This window comes from Cydia amplana, chromosome 3 (assembly GCF_948474715.1).
Source record: "Cydia amplana chromosome 3, ilCydAmpl1.1, whole genome shotgun sequence".
Taxonomy (NCBI): domain Eukaryota; kingdom Metazoa; phylum Arthropoda; class Insecta; order Lepidoptera; family Tortricidae; genus Cydia; species Cydia amplana.
Genome location: NC_086071.1, coordinates 1,434,025 through 1,451,761, shown reverse-complemented (window position 1 = coordinate 1,451,761; position 17,737 = coordinate 1,434,025). Strand labels below are relative to the sequence as shown.

Below are 17,737 nucleotides of genomic sequence, written 5' to 3'. Positions count from 1 at the left end.
TTACACATTAAGAAAACTTTACTGCAAGAATATATTTAGGACTATATTAAGAAAATGTAATATATGATATCTGCATACTTTAAGTATTTCTGTGGCAGTTACAAAATGCAAAAATATTAATTTATAGATAGAAAGCTAATCAGACACATGCGTCCAGCGATCACAGATACATCAAGCTATTGTGTAATGTGTATTAAGTATAATATCATAATTATGGCCCATTACTACTAAATCCATATAACTTATTCTTAACATTTTATTTTTTACTACACAAGGCAGAAAACTAGTAAAGCACATCATTTAAATTTCGCACATGTTCATTGTTATAATGCAAATAAAAAGGGTAAGGATCAAAGGTCTAGGAAAAACCAAAAAAAAAGGCCTACAACTACATTTTATTTTCACAGGAATGTGTTGTTCTTAAAGTAAAATTAATACTCAATTGCACTCTTAAAATCCTTTGGTAGTTGGTGATGCTTGCCACACAGTTCCCAAGCTTTGAAGTCATCGCTGGAGCGCAGGTTCTCCACAAAGCATTCCACTCCCCGCACAAATGGTAACATCATTTCTTCATTGATTATTTCTGAGAGACGGTGCATGAACGCTATATTCTTTGCAAGGGTGTCTTTAATAGTGGCAGACAATGGACGAACGGTGCACTGTAGAATGTCAAGCTGCAAATTAAAGAAAATCATGCATATGGTATCAATCTTTTTTTTTAACTACCAGGCTGACAATTCAAAAATGACAATCGAATGTCAATGTCAGTCATACTAACTGAAAATAGAACACATGTTTGAAGTGCCGTATGTGGAAAATATATAATACAGGATGTAATCTAAAACGTGATACAAGATAATCAAACCTGAATCTTTTCATGATTTTGAACAACTTTTACTATGGGGTCAATTTTGTAATATTAAAAAAAAATTGAGCTGTTCCATAGAAATGGTCAAGGAGAGGTAGACAAAAATGTATGGCAAAGATTTTTTTAGGGTTCCGTACCCAAAGGGGAAAAACGGGACCCTATTACTAAGACTCCGCTGTCCGTCCGTCCGTCTGTCACCAGGCTGTATCTCACGAACCGTGATAGCTAGACAGTTGAAATTTTCACAGATGATGCCGCTATAACAACAAATACTAAAAACAGAATAAAATAAAGATTTAAGTGGGGCTCCCATACAACAAACGTGATTTTTGACTGAAGTTAAGCAACGTCGGGCGGGGTCAGTACTTGGATGGGTGACCGTTTTTTTGCTTGTTTTGCTCTATTTTTTGTTGATGGTGCGGAACCCTCCGTGCACGAGTCCGACTCGCACTTGGCCGGTTTTTTTATTGTTAATTTACAAAGTTGACCCCATAGTAAAAGTTGTTCAAAATCATGAAAAGATTCAGGTTTGATTATCTTGTATCACGTTTTAGATTACACCCTGTATATCCCTTAGCCTGGTAAAGGGTTAATCTAACTCCCACTTGACTGTTTTTTATAGTATATTATTATGGTAGGGTTTTCTAGGGCTAGGGGTTCTAAAAACACCCAAGTTTGTTATATAGTGGCAACAGTAATACAAACTAAACATTTTAAGGTGTCTATATATAGGTTGATTGCAATTTGCAATACAGTTCCTGAAATATGGATAGTGGAGGTTTGCTTGAATAGGTTTCCTTGGCATACTTCTGTTACAGAAAATTTATGGTTTAAGATAAGTCAATTACAGTTTTCATCACCAAACTTACTTTCTCTTCAATGGCATTTAAATGCAGGCCGAGATAAGTGTTGAGGCACTCTGACAAAGATTTCACTGTGTCAGGCAAGCGGCCTTGTTTATTTCTCTGGATTATGAGGTCACCAACCTAAAAAATGGTAACAGCAAATTACTAGTAAGACATACATATAGTCAGTGGTCTACACTCAATTATACAGCAAATCATGATGATGGAATTTCCTTTTGCACAGTTGCTTCTTCTGACTCACAGATTAAGTTAGGAAGGGGAGCCGTAAATTGCACTTTTATGTCATGTAGAGATCCAACAAATACAAGTATTGAAAATTTGAAACCAAGGCCGTAATTTTACGAAATCTTATAAGTTATAAGCTTACAAGTTCCGAATATAGTGACAACATAATTAAGAAAGTAGAATGGGTATGCTGAGGAAGTTGTAATGCAATAAAAAAACAACCTCTACACAACTGTACTTATGTTTGTACTCTTGCAAACACTCACCTGAGTGTCAAAGACTGAAGCCAACTTCACATTATGCTTATGATATAAGCAGTCAGACAGTTTCCTGCAATCATGCACAATTTTCTTTGGAAATTCACTCTCCAGGAGCTTCTGTAAACCAGCCTCAAATGCGTGATACTGCATCACTTGAATGTCAAAGATGTAAATCTGCTGATGAGTAGCCATAACCAGAAATGGCATTTTGCATTTGCGACCCATCGCTGAACCGTCAGAGCTCACACTTACATAACTGTACTGATTTAAGTCTTCCAAAGCTTCATGGAAACTGTTATCCACTTGATTGATAAAGATGTACTTCTTTGCAATATTAACAATTAATTCACATTCCTTCTCTGAGATCTTTAGGTGCTTCTGAATGTCAGGTTTCTGAAGTTTCACTATGTTAGTTACTTCAGAATTATAGTAATGTGTTATACCTTCACTTTCATTCCCTTGTGGTAGCTCTTTAACATTATAAAGAGAAATTTTAGACTTATCACTGGTAATACTGTAGAAATGACCTTCATAGACTTCACTGTTCTTAGTTGTAACTTGTAGTAATTCCCCTTTAATGTACAGACTGTCCATTTTGAGTTGTTGATATGCAAGTAGAGTAAATAGAAGATAAGTGCTTAATCCTTCTTCACTGGTTTCGCAGGCGGTGCGGTATCCGTTGTACCATAAGCTTTGTAAATGTAGAGACCGAGAGTCACATGCAGTACAAGGACGGCCACAACGGCGGAGTATACGCTGCTCGTAGTTATATCCAATCGCAAAAGGCTATCGAAAAGTACTATCTTAGCAGTGAAGAATGAAATAACCGGTACGATTATAATTACCAAACAGTATTTTACTACTGTTTGAAAGACTTGAAAGTCGGGTAATTCCTGAAATGTAACAGGTTATGTGGGTATAATATAAATTACTTGAAACATCAACGAATTTTAGGGTAACATTAATAACTACTATATAACTTACATTGGCGCGACCTTCAATCATGTTAAGAAACGGAAAATAAATAAAAGAACGAAAAATTTACAAGCACCTTCGAGAATCTTGGTCTCATCAATGCCAAAGCGATTTCACCGATAATAAATCGTAAGAAAGAATGACTATGATGTTGACAGCAATGACAGCATACAATTTGACGCAAATGAAAATCAATGAATATTGTGTTCGAGTCACTGATTTAAACGTCCATCAAAATATTGCCTTGAAAGTTTTCTTTTTTCAGTTTAAAAGTCATACCACACTATCGCACCCCGCCGCGACCTTGGTGCGTCGCACCCATAAGTGAGAGCGAGAAAGAGATATATCGTGGCGCACCAAGGTGCGATAGTGTGTTACGACTTTAATACATTACAGGCGCACTCCTAAATGAGAGAGAGAGAAAAAGATATATTTTTCTCGCTCTTATGGGTGTGACGCACCAAGGTCGCGGTGCGGTACGATAGTGTGTAACGACTTTATAATTACCGCACCGTTCAAGGTCACGGTGCGCCGCACCCATAAGTGAGAGCGAGTAAAAGATATCTCTTTCTCGCTCACACTTATGGGTGCGGCGCACCAAGGTCGCGGTGCGGTGCGATAGCGTGTTATAGTGATAACAGACTATCGGACCGGATCGCGACCTTGAGCGTCGCACCCATAAGTGAGAGCGAGAAAGAGATATATGTTTCTCGCTCCCACTTATGGGTGCGACGCTCCAAGGTCGCGGTCCGGTCCGATAGTCTGTTACTAGCTTTACGGCTGTCAAGCCTCCTCCCCACTCGTGCGCGAACGCAATCGCGGCGCGAAGCCGCGAACGCACAGACTAATAAGAGATACTACGTATCAGACGCACAACTGTCATAGAGCTATTTTGGCCAATAGCAGACCGTAAGATCATGTTGGAATTGATCGGAGTTTCTTTTTTTTTTTTTATTGGAGTGTGTGAATATGTGGGCAAAGGGGCTAATGTAAAGAGCTTCTCTAGGTAGTAGTACCAGTTTTTAAAATTATTTTTAAAACCTAAACAGAAATACATGACACTTACCTTGCACAGTAATGTGCAAGGAGTAAAGTCATGTATTTCTGTTTAGGTCATGGGCATGTCATGGGAAATGAAATTTAGAAATAAAACAACATTATAGATAGTTATTTTTGTTTATTTTTTAACCTTTTTCTGTACTTTATTAATGCTTTTTTCTGAGTTAATGGTAAAGATTTTCGTAAACGACAAATATCTGTGCCTTTTAATATTTTGTTAATTATATTACACCAGTTAAATATTGAAAATTTCACACTGACCGTTAGTGACATATCAAGCACAACTTCTTTGTGAGTTGCGCATTTTAGAAAGTCAAATGAATACTTGGAGAGGATATGCCCTTTAATTTTTTCTGAAATATTGTTTATGTGGGGCTTCTTCTCCAGGTATTCATTTGTTTCCTTCACAATATCCCCAAACATCCTCACGACATACTCTGACGGGTACGATAGTCTTTTATTCTTTATAGAATTATATTCTCTTTCACTGATCCAACCGTGACAAGATCCTTCTTGCGGTGCGGTTAGATCAGTGAAACAGTTTTTGCATTTAATTTTTTGCAATATTTTCCTGACTACCCATCCCGCAGTGTATGCTCGTGAGTGCACATTCAAGCGCTCACGGTGAACTTGTGCTTGCATGCCTTCTAAATCGCAATCAATAGTTGTGTTGTCAAGAGGATTACTGATCTCTGCTTCCTTACATTCTTTAGGCTCGAACATTTTTTTGATATTTAATAATTGGGAACCAGAATCCTCTTCACAGTTAAATCCCGCCGAGTGAAATTTGATAAATCTTGTAATCAACAATGATTTGAACGTGTTTATAAAGCTGTGGCAAGTGGGATCATTGTTGCGGTAATTATACGCTCGTACCTGACCGAAAAAATTTTCAATGGGGTCTGAGTTAAAATACCTTGGTCGCATTATTTTAATATTTTTGTTTTTGAAAAACTGCCACAGCCTTATATAACTTTTTAAAGTTATAATCCAGTTTTTCACCGAAGGCACAGATACTTCACCTCTTCGTTCATCAATAAACCTTATTGTCTCTAATTTTTTTATAGCTTGACGCCAAAATTCATGGTGTTGAGACCCATCTGTCACCGCCTTCTTCAAAGATTTGCCACCTGCTTCTTTGTCATTAAGTGTGGCCCCGTTGCAGGAATCGAATAATTCGTCAAAAAATGACACCGCCTTTGATGTATTTTTTATCGTGTCACTCACTTTCCTGCCGTCCGAGTAATGGGCTGCAAAAAAAAAATAACGACAAATAAAAATTAAGTAATGGCCTGTATTATGTCACACAATGACGAAAACCAATGAAAAAATATATAAGAATGTCACGCGTAACGTAAGACATTAAGAGGAAAGGGGACGATCACTTCTCCAAACAAACGTAGTCCTCATTTTCCTCGCTTGATATTGACATTTTAGAAAATATTTTTTATATAATTTGATGTATTTTAAACACAGCTCTGCTCGCTCATTTGTTTTTTTTTTAATATCGATTTTTTAATAATTATAAGTTATAGGAGCGTAAAACGAATTTCATACAAATTATTAAAAGCTCCTAAAACCTATAATAATTTAAAAATCTAAAAACGAGCGGACATAAATGTGGTTGATATACATCAAGTTGTGTCAACACATTTTCAATAATGTTAATATTTTGAAAAGAAAGTGAGGACTACTAACGTATGGAAAGGCGGTTTCTTCTTAATTACTCATATCGGGGTCCATGTTGAGATGAATATTTGTTCCATAGTTGCAATAAAGAATATTATTTTTCCGTTAAACTAAAAAAAACAACATAATAAAACTTACTAAACATACTACACTACACTAACTTATGCTACAGGTAAAAAAATTGCCCTAGATCGCCGTCAACGTGCAGGGTGCCCAGCAGGCTGGCCGCGTTGCCTCGCTGTATAGCGATACTAATTCGCTGTGCAAAGTAGTGGCCAGCCCTCTGGTCGCCCGAGGCCTCTATTTGGCGCGTCGATAATTATTTGTACAGCCGACGCGCGCTTGGCCCCCATGGCCCCAAGGTTTCTACGCCAAACGCCGCAAATATGTAGCTGGTTCCTAGTGCGGCATATTTGCGGCGCTTGAGGCCTTCGGCCGAGGATGCCGCAGCGCATGTTTATTTTCCGTTTATTTATTTACTTTCTTAAGCCAAATTATTGTTTAAAAATTGTATGTCAGGCATGCGATACTAGAGTACATTATAGATATAAAGAGTGGGAAACTCACAAAATTTAGATGTATACGATAAGGCGGCCGCCATGGTGTTGCTGAGGACTCGTGTGCAAGTCTTAACCTGAAAATATTAAATCGAGAATTAATATTTATATTTGACGACTTTGTTTTATACTATGTACTGATGAGCGATGACTTACAATATATACACGACTGTCGCGGAACCTATCCATCCTTCTTAACCGGAAGGTGAATGCAAACAGTATCCATGTATATATTCATACATATATGGGGCATTATCTATGAAAAGGGACCTTATTGTCGATGGCGCTTACTCCGCACAGCGTCGCGCGGCATTGTATTTATATCGGAGCATCATTAATAATGGCGTAAGCGCCATCGACAATGGTCCATTTTGATAGATAACGTCACATATATTGGGAATATTATAGTGATTTTAAAGAAGTAACAAAGTATAGTTACCTTCATTTTATTAATTTTATCGGGAATGACATGTGTGTCATTGAGTTTATGTAGCAGCCGGCTCTCGGCATGCTCACAGTCCGTCTGGTATACGTCGACGATGTCGCTCCACTTGCACACGCTTCCTTCAAATTTCATATTTTTTGTTAAGAAGTTATTTCTAATTCCCTTTATTAGATGAGGTGGATCATAAATAACATTTATATCGTGCCCTTTGAGTGTTATGACATCATCTGAAAACATAAAAAACAGCATTATAATAAGAATCGTTTCTTGTAGCGAATAATGTAGTGCAATTAATTGATCGAGTAAGATGGGTAAAATCTATGACAATTTCGTGTGTCGAATTTAACTGGTAAACGAGATGGCGCTGTACAGCTCGATACATTTTGCGGTAATCTCTGATTGTCAGACTCAGAAGTTGACGTTTGACAATTCAGTGACCGCAAAATATATGGCGCAGTACAGCAGATCCAGTGGCGAAGCGTGAACTAATCTAGCCGTGGGCGAAACCACAAATGCGAGGCCGTTTTCAATGTGTATTCCCATGGTAATAAAAAGATTGGCTTTGCGAGGCCCCTCTAAGTGCGAGGCCGTGGGCGAGGGCCCTATTCGCCCACGCCTAGCTACGCCACTGAGCAGATCTGTTTTGGATGTGGGGAACGTATTTTTCTTAGACTTTACCTCTCTATTACAGTCAATTCTCTTTGGTAGTTACCTGCCTACCTACCTAGTTAATTGTAGTAGTAAAACAATAATTATCATACACTAAAGAAAAAGTGACCAAGTCCACCAATGGCAGAGGTGGGAATCGAACCCGTGTCTTCATCTTACGCGGCTAACGTCCTGACCACTAGACCACCCGGCCACGGCGGTGTTCGTCCCAAATTCTCTAATAATTACAATCTAATAATTTGTTTTACTTTATATATAGTAGTGTGACTACTTAAAAGCACAAATCAAAAAATATTTCATAAAATAATTTGATTTGTTTCTGAGTTGGAGCTTTTATTCAACTTGCAATGTACCTATGTATGTAACTATGTTAAGGTACGGGTCAAATCCTGCAAGTTACATTTTTCCCACTTCCCAACTTCCAATGAAGCTGAAAATTTGCATACATATGTAAGTCTGGTGACAATGCAATATTATGGTACCATCTAGCTGATCTGATGATGGAGACAGGAGGTGGCCATAGGAACTCTGTGATGAAACAACGCAACCTAACTGTGTTTGGGTTTTTTTTAGAAATGTCTCGATGAGTATGTATTAGTTGCCTGTGGAAAGAAAAGTACAGTCAGCGATAAAAGCTTGTACCAAAAATGAAATTTTTGCCAAACTTATTTTTAAATAATAAAATTAATAAATTTAAACTTACCAGTCGGATTTCCAGCTTTAATCTGGTCGCTGCGTGTTTCTTCCATAAGGCCCTTCAAGGCTGATTGGAATGATTGGCCCTGATCGGAGATAACCGCAACGGGTATCAGGCCCGTGTCTATCACGGCACCAATCAACGTTTTTAATATCACCCGTAACTCTTCATTTTTTGTCGCTCCTTCACAAAAATAGTAGGCCACAGGCTGTTGCCACTTGTGTATGGCACCTCTCACCATAAAGGCTAATGCATGATCTGCGAAATTGTTCGTTTTCTTATTGAGGTGGACAAATCCATTGATGTGGTCCATTCCTTTTTGATAGTCCAATCCAGGTTCAAGTTTAACTTCGTCAAAAATAATGGAACAGTATTTTTTGTTTTCGGTCCAGTTTTTTACCTGAAATTGAATAAATTATTGTAACAAAAACTATATCAAGCTCGACTAAGTTTGCCATAAACATTGTGACCAAAATTAAAATTATTTAATAATTACCTGATCCTTAATTGCATCAAAAATTTGAACATTGATCCCCGGCTGCACATTTAGAGTTGATGTCAGTTTGTTCAAAGTATTTCTTGAGGGCAAAATAAATATTTGCTGCAGAAATCTATATCCCTTTGGACTTTGTTTCATGATTGCCAGCGAAATCATTTTTTCTTCATCTGTGAAACGCCTGCCTTTTCGTTTCTTATTACTTTGCGTTATTTGCATCCATATCATTTTTTTTGCCAAAGGATTTAAATTGGCAGCTAATTTTTCAAAACATTGTGTTTTTGAAAATTTCATGGCCCTCTTGGCTCTTTTCATAAAATCCAACTGCTTCTTAGATTTTTTATATTCGTCGTATATTCTGCGACAGTAAGGTGGTAAGTCTGCCACTCTAGGAATAATTCTCTTCCGTTGTTCGGGCTGGGACTCGGTACCTTTGGTTGCATTATGTTTACGTTTCCTGTTAGAAACTCCTCGACACTCGTTTTCTGAAGCAAAATAGTAACTTTAGTAATGCATTTTAGGTAAAAAACTTACCTAACTAAAGCCCCTTTGGTTCTATTCGTAAGTATAGATATGTAGGTAATGTGTTTTGATAGACGTTTCATATTTGTATTATGACGTATAGGTTGCAGATTCATTATTTATTCAGCTATGAAGTTAGATAAACAAACCCGTTATCAATGTTGTACGTTGCCTTTAGTACAAAACTTTGGCTTAACTAACATGAAATCATATTTTCAGTATAACTGGGCTCAATAGTCCGCAATGTAACTAAATTCGTATGTATTCATTCGTTTGTATTTGAGTATTTGTATGTATTCGTATTAACCACCTAAGTGCGAAATTAGTATTTTTTGCTTCAAGTACAGTGGGCCAAGAAAGTGGTCTACCAGTTTTGACAAAAGTTTTTGCAAGATCTAACGTTGCTAAGGTTGACAATTGTCACCGACATAATGTCAAATCGACCTTGTTGTCTCATGACGTTCAAACGAACCTCAACCGTAGGGTGGTAGACCACATTTTTGGCCGACTGTACCTACATACCTACAAAAAAGCGTCAAATGCAATGTTACACAATAAGCTTCAAAATAAATTGCTAGATATAAAATAATTTTATTTATTGCACCCAATTTTCTAAGTTATGCGATTTCTGTAACTCATTGTGTATTGAGGAGAGTTTAGACAGAAATGAAACGAGACACTGAAAATATAATTGAACTGTTCGATATCAAAATTAATTCCCTCGTCTCATTGTAAGATAGGTAACTAACTAACCCACGCTAACTCAATTCGGTTAATGGACTTTTATGAGATAGCATAATTATTTTAATAACAATTACCTGATACAGAAGTGTGGTCTGGTTGATCTGGGGTTTCTTTGAGAACTGCTGAAAGTGGCTTCGGTGTCGAGCCTGCAATAAAGTAAACATGGGTCTTCATATTCAAAGGACTAACACACTTACAGACAGTTACTTTCGGGGATTAAATCTTGTACTTGTAACTTAAAAAACTTAACCATATATTTGTCAGCGTCCAGTGTTGAGTTAACATTTGGCGTAGCTTTCATAATTTAAATGTCAATGCAGTAATGTGCAAACATAGATCCAGCATAATTTGTTTGACGCAAAAAGAGAGGTGTTGTGTGTTGTGTTACGCTAATGTCTGTCTGTATGCTCTGTAACGGATGGATCGACTTCGACGGTTTTTACGTGAAAGCAAGCTTCCTTGCAAAGGGTTTTAGCTATGTTTGATAAAAATCGATCCAGCCTTTTGAAGATTACCACCTCTTTTCCGAAATAATGTAAGTAAGGCATTTTTGACATATAGCGTAGGGGTATTATTTAATTTTAATAGTTTTGTGTACCTGACACTGAAGGCTGACATGATAAGTTTTGGATTTCCTGAAGAACAAGCCGTCGCTCCAGTGATAGTGATGAACCTGTAATCAAATCAAAATTGTGTCTTTTAAAGAAAGATTGGCTCTGAAAACGATATACAATTTAATTATTTGACTGTAGGTAGGTATCATAAAATATTGAGCTCAATGCACACACACGGCGGCAGCGTGCGTGCGCCGACGTCAGCGGGCGGCGGGCGGCGCGGCGGGTCCCACGTAGTCTGTATGAAGGTCCATAATAAAATACAACGCAAATGACACGCCCGCTCACCGCTCAGGCCCGCGCAGCGCGCACGCACGCTGTCGCCGTGGGTGTGCATTGAGCTGAGCTTTATGTTAAGGCCCCAGTACACAATGGGCCATCGCCGGCCACTCCGAGGGACGCATTTATGCGTTAGAGGGAGCAAGTGATATTGCTATCTCATTCTACCGCATGGCTGCATCCCTTGGAGTGGCCGGCGATGGCCCATTGTGTACCGAGGCCTTTAAGGTTTTCATATTAATTTAATAACTACGACGTAAAACAATTATCTAATGTTTCCCACACATAGATACCACATTTTTTTTATTTACAAAACAAGATACGAGTTTTTTTTTCAAAATAATGCCGATACTTATGTTATATTTTCATGTTAGGTACATAAACGGCGAAGCGCTGGTGGCCTAGCGGTAAAGGCGTGCGACTTTTGGTCCGCAGCTTGCAGGTTCTAACCTGGTTTGTACCAATGAGTTTTTCGGCACTTACCTATATGTATATACGAAATGTCATTTGATATTTACCAATTGGTTTTCAGTAAAGGAAAACAACGCTAGGAAGCTGAACTAATCTGAATTATAAGACCCTTTGGGTTGGAAGGTCTGACGGCAGTCGCTTTCGTAAAAACTAGTGCCCACGCCAATTCGTGTGATTAGTTGCCATTGTTGCCAAGCGGACCCCAGGCTCTTATGAGCCGTGGCAACAAGCCGAGACAACACGAGAAAGATTACATAAATGTTCATGCCAAGTTTCATGAAATTTCAGCATTTTGTTTTAAATTTTAATATGAAAGCGTAACTTCTACTGTATGAGAGAGGCCTTATGGCGGCGGTCTCTTATTGTGACTCTTAAACGAAAAAGAAAACAAAAAATAGTCGTTACCTGATGCAATAGGTTGCTCTGGTACTATCTGTGGATCTGGCACACCTGGTGGTTGCTGCAGTGATGAGCCTAAATAAAAAGTTTATGTTTTAAAAAATGTGTCTTCTAACCAAACAGATAAATATTGGGTTTTTATATTAGCCGGAGAGCTAGCCACGGCAATAGGTATGCAATTTATAGAGCAACAAAATCCCTCTAGTTAGTATGCCATACTATCATTATTAATTAATCCGGGCGCCTGGCAGCTGTCTAGCGATGGGTGTGGGAATGGATGGGCAAAAAAGTGGTTGTAAAATCAATTGAAGGTGTGCAATTTATAGAGCTCTGTGTTTGGTGTGATATAATAGCTAATTGTGTATTTAATTCAAATATAACAATGCCAGGCGTTTTATTTGGGGGAAAAGTAGTGCCAGGTGATAAAAATCGATAAAAATACACAATTACTTGTGCGCCTGTAGGAAGATCACGAGCAAATTGCACCTGACTCACAATCTATGCATAAAGCAATTGTGAGTACTTCCTGCATGCGCACAAAGTGATTGTGTATTTTCATCACCTGGCACTACTTTTCCTCCAAATAAAACGCCTGGCATTGTTATATTTGAATTAAATACATAATTAGCTATTATATCACACCAAACACAGAGCTCTATAAATTGCACACCTTCAATTGATTTTACAACCACTTTGTTGCCCATCCACTCCCACACCCACCGCTAGACAGCTGCCAGGCGCCCGGATTAATTAATAATGATTAATGATAGTATGGCATACTAACTAGAGGGATTTCGTTGGTCTATAAATTGCATACCTATTTACGTGGCTAGCTCTTAGACCATATTATTTTACCACTAAAGACACATCTAAAAATAATTACCTGAGACAATAGGCTGCTTCTCTTGTAGAATTTGTGGATCCAACACAGCTGGTGGTTGCTCCTGTGATGAGCCTGTAATAAATAAATAAACTAAATACCAGGACATCCAAACTACAACAATGGCAACATTTATTTTATTATCATCTTAATGTGACAATATCAGTACATATTCTTTTCTTTTTTTGACTGACTCAATAGTTTACCAATGTAGACTTTACTTCAATGCAACAAGGTTTACAAATGGTTAGTTAACATTGATACTATAACTACATTCTTACACTGACAATGAACTTAATCCCAGGGTAGGCTTAATAACTCCCCATGACTCAGTAACAAAATATTTGTGGCCCTCACATAAATAAATGCTCTTATGGGATTCGAACCAGATGGTCAGCGTCACAAGTAGGGTCACAGGGCAGGTTCTCTACTAAAGCTCTATTATATAGCATTTTCTATTAGAATAATTAAATTAAGCAAAATTATGGATAGTTAGCTACCAGCAATTTCTGAAGAGCTGACTTTAGAGTAGGTGTGATCTTCATGCTGGTGACGTCTATCATAGCAATGATCAAACGTTACATGCTCTGAAAAAAAAAACATAAAATATTAATATTGCTGCTGTATCAGGATCTAAGTCTTTATCACTGGAAACAACGATATGCATATAGTGATCTCGACCTGACAGCTTATAGTAAATAAATAAATAATAATAATAATAAATAACCTGTAAGTTGTAAGTGTTTTTTATATTTCACTTTTATATTCATATTATAAAGAACCTAATCTAAGAAATTAAATGAATAAAGATTAATAATAAATAAAAATTGCTCAAGAAGGCTTGTGTTGTGGGTACTCAGACAACAATGTAGGTACCTATATATTATATAATATGTAAATACTAATACACATATAAAACACCCATGACAGGAACAAATATCGGTGCTCATCACACAAATAAATGCCTTACCAGGATTTGAACCTGGGACCATCAGTCACTACCCCCTAGTATTGGAACGAGTATGAGTATAAAGAACCTGTGAAAGCGGGCTTTTACTCCAGCGTTGCACAACACTGATTGCATATTCAGTAGCATATCATACCATGGGTATATTCAGTGTTGACTAAAACCCCCTCAACTCTACATTAAAGATATTTAATATGATTTCATTACCTTTTTACAGATAATAAACTACAGTGACAATTGTAATCACATATTAAACAAGTACCATATGTTTCAGTCAATTTTGTAAAATAAATCTATTAGAACTATCTTTGGCTCTTTAAAGACCAAAAGTTTAATTTAATCACCACCACCACTTAACTATTTTTACTTTGCTTAAGCATGGTGTTTTTTCATGAGCATATTATAATTATTTGCTAGAGCTACAGCAATAAAAGTAACAAAAGGTACTTAATCACAAAAATACCACATGTTTCTAGTAGTGAATGTATTAATTTTTCTATGTATGTAATAACTCTGTACAATATTTTTATATTAATGATATTGGAGTTTTAATTTAAAAGAAATCTATCAAAACTAACTCTGACTTTAGCTCTCCAAAAAATAAGAGTTTAGTAGTTTATTTTAGTTAAATTTAATTACCTTGTTCTATTATAAACTCAACATTAAGTTTTATAACTTTGCTTAAGAACTTTCATTAGCATGGTATTTTTATAAGATCTCATTAGCATGGCCAGAGCTACAAAATTAAATTATTCGAAAACTACACGAGTAATAAAGGGCATTAAAACTTACCAGTTAGATCGGCTTCCTGTGGGAGGCTCGGTACACCACTTTCGATCTCTTCTTGAGAGAACAAAGTGGGATAGCCACCGAGTTGTATCCGGTTCTTGCGTGTGATGAATCTACGTTCAAAGTGTTTATGGCATACAAACACTTTACGTAGTTCCTGGATACTCAGGTTAAAAAGCCGATCACTTTTAATGCACTGCAACCACTTTTGGAGTCCTATCTCCGATGCAGGAAACTGGTGCAATTTAACGTCCTGTCGTATACTTGCACAGTTATCAACACAGCACTTGCGCGACATATTAATAGTTATTAAACATAACTACTGTCCCACAATTATTACTGATTTAACTTGAGAGGATAAGCTCGGATATAAATCAACGATACTTCACTCGACCAAGGCTAAAACAGTAATGTTGTAATGGCGTCAACATGTATTCAAAAACTAGCGGCAAGCATAAAATTGACAGGTGGGGTGGGGAGGCTTGGGGGCAAGGGGAGCGGAAGAAATGTCAAATGTGATTCTAACAGATCTAACGCCACAGATAACTAAGGCTAGAATTTGATGTTTGAAGATTATAGCCCGTGCGCGAACGCGAGTGTGCAGTAGAGTTCGCAGATCTGCGAAAATTTTGGTGCTTCGGTTCGAATCGATTCAAATGGCCTAAAGATCAATCATCATACCCATTTTCATACCTTTTACTCCATTTGCAGCGTTTTTTGGCGAACCACTAGCTATACTGAGGAATAGGTATCGAGGGGTGAGTGGTCAAATAAGTCGAGTAAAAGGGTTTTTGAAATAATTAATATTTGACCTTAATTAATATTTAATATTAATATTTATTAATATTAAATATTTAATTAATATTTAGCCTTCTCTTTGCTGACGATGCTGCTTTCGTCGCTCACAGTCAGTCTCAGCTGCAGGCCATCATGGATAAATTTTCAAGAGCTTGTGACCTATTTTCCATGTCCATTAATGCCAAGAAAACCACCATACTAGCGCAAGGATGTTCAGAACAGCCAACGATCACGCTTAACGGCGCACCTCTCGAGGTGGTCAGCAAGTTTTGCTACCTTGGTTCGCTTGTGTCGAGCAATCTCTCGCTTGACGCAGAGATCGACTCCCGCATCGGCAGAGCAGCCACTACGTTCGGGAGGCTCCGTGCAAGGGCTTGGGACAACAAACATCTCACGGTAAAAACGAAAATGCTTATTTACCAAGCATGTGTCCAGAGCACACTTCTGTATGGAGCAGAATCCTGGACGACTTACGCAAAACAAGAACGCCGGCTGAACACCTTTCATATGCGCTGTCTGCGGGGCATACTTGGCATCACATGGAGGGATCGCGTGACAAATGAGTCTGTTCTAAGCGAGGCACAGCTCCCCAGTATCACAGCCACACTGAAGAAGAGACGATTGAGGTGGCTTGGACATGTGTATCGAATGGAACGGACTCGTTTGCCACGCCAAATCTTGCTAGGAGAGGTTGCGGATGCAAAAAGACCGGTCGGGCGGCCAATACTGCGCTTTAAAGATTGCGCGAAACGTGACATGGTTGCTTTTAACATCTCATGCAACCAATGGCAGAAACTGGCCGAAGACCGACCCATGTGGCGTCGTGCTATTCATGATGGTCAATCCAAGCACGACGATGCCTGGTTTTCCTTATTAAAAGAAAAACACATGAGGCGCCACGAGCAGGCCTCCAACCCCCGCCCACCTGGGGGAGCATACACCTGCTGCGTGTGTGGTCGAGGGATCCTCTCTCGTATAGGACTTTACAGCCACGAACACAAGTGTCGTAACCGGGATGCTGCTTAAACATCTGACACAGATGGTAAAGGCCTATTATTATTATTATTATTATTATTAATATTTGAATGATAAAATATTTGGATTTATTGGGTTTGACCGCCCACTCGCCGAGCCCACCTGTTGAACAGCAGTATAGAGATAGAGTGCCGTTTTGACATCCGGTAATGTGGTACTTTTCGTTTACAAAGGGGACAAGTATTTATTGTTATATTAATAGCTTTTTCATTGTGTCGATATGCGTTAACTGGATTTCGTTACTTCACGCTTTGTACACATGAATGGAAATATTTTATGGAATTATGACTAAATGCTACATACACATATAAATATTGTGAACCAGTGAATTTGTCTTATGAATTATATAATTTCAAAAGAATGTTTATAGTGAAGGTCGAAACTCCTGCACTCCCGAAAGCAGTTTACCAATGAGAGTGTACATTAAATACAGTGTGTCAAAAAGGTCTGTTTGATTTCAAACATAGACAGAGAGAATCATACTATCTTTGTCTTACACTAGTACTAGCACCCAAAAGAAAATGATGAGTATAGTTTTTTTTGTTCCTATTTACTGACAAGATTTGGTTGACCCAGTATATGTATTAGTAAAGCCATAGAAAACGAGCTATAATTATTCGGTAACCGGTGATTTCGGCGTATTCGTTCAGTCACTTTCTCGAATTTTCGGTCTCTTTGCCGAACACCGAATATTGTACCTTGGGAATTATTATCATGCCGCGATCAGAAAGGGATTAGAAATAACAGATTTCCCTACACTTACGTCAAAATCAATATGGATTGACAGCTATCTCAATCCCTTTCTAATCGCGATTCAGTAATATAAAATGAACTTATAGTAGTTTATGCAACAGTGATATAATAAGGGTTCTTAAAATTCAAGGGTCGAAGTTACAAAACGAGACGTAGTCGAGTTTTGTAAAAAAAGACCCGAGAATTTTAAGAACCAATTATGAGCTGTTGCATACATTACTTTTTCTATGACAGCTGCAGCAAAAAAAAAAAAAAAAGTTATTATTAAAAAAAAAGAGTTATTATTAAAAAAAAAGAGTTATTATTTAAAAAAAAAGAGTTATTATTGTAAATGAAAACATACCTCTTTCAATCAAGATGATCGGAACTTGTATCTTTAAAAAAAATAAAGCAGTTGTATTATACTCATAAGATGACTGCTAGCAGTCATCTTATGAGCCTATAGACAAAGCATTCAAATGACATTGCTTTAGATATCACTGTCAGTCATTTAATTGACACATTTAAGTGCTGGAGTAGAAAAAGTATTTATTAAAACCAACCTGTATGGTCCTTCGAGCCGGATCTGAGTTGGAGAACCAGCGCCTTCAGAATAGTCTTTAATATACCTAAGAAAATATTTGTTTCTAGGAAAGATATGGTATTTGATATTATAAAATAATAAATTGTGAAGAGTAACG

The 17,737-nt window shown here is 37.6% G+C and overlaps 3 protein-coding genes across 3 annotated transcripts; all 3 read right to left on the bottom strand.

Annotated features, from left to right (window-relative positions):
* Window positions 1–378: 378 nt before the first annotated feature.
* LOC134662346 (piRNA biogenesis protein EXD1-like) lies at window positions 379–2,813 on the bottom strand. Its single transcript, XM_063518537.1, has 3 exons — window positions 2,226–2,813; window positions 1,738–1,854; window positions 379–674 (listed from the first exon to the last, which is right to left on the bottom strand). Exons 1-3 carry the CDS (start codon window positions 2,811–2,813, stop codon window positions 432–434), a joined length of 948 nt encoding a protein of 315 aa, XP_063374607.1. The 3' UTR covers window positions 379–431.
* Window positions 2,814–2,857: 44 nt separating this feature from the next.
* Window positions 2,858–3,339, bottom strand: LOC134662347 (vacuolar ATPase assembly integral membrane protein VMA21 homolog). Its single transcript, XM_063518538.1, has 2 exons — window positions 3,204–3,339; window positions 2,858–3,112 (listed from the first exon to the last, which is right to left on the bottom strand). The coding sequence occupies exons 1-2, from the start codon at window positions 3,222–3,224 to the stop codon at window positions 2,858–2,860; spliced, it is 276 nt and encodes a 91-aa protein (XP_063374608.1). The 5' UTR covers window positions 3,225–3,339.
* A 638-nt stretch (window positions 3,340–3,977) lies between these two features.
* LOC134662638 (uncharacterized) lies at window positions 3,978–9,243 on the bottom strand. Its single transcript, XM_063518910.1, has 6 exons — window positions 8,807–9,243; window positions 8,317–8,710; window positions 6,939–7,171; window positions 6,510–6,576; window positions 4,396–5,503; window positions 3,978–4,038 (listed from the first exon to the last, which is right to left on the bottom strand). Exons 1-6 carry the CDS (start codon window positions 9,119–9,121, stop codon window positions 3,978–3,980), a joined length of 2,178 nt encoding a protein of 725 aa, XP_063374980.1. The 5' UTR covers window positions 9,122–9,243.
* Between the last annotated feature and the right edge of the window lie 8,494 nt (window positions 9,244–17,737).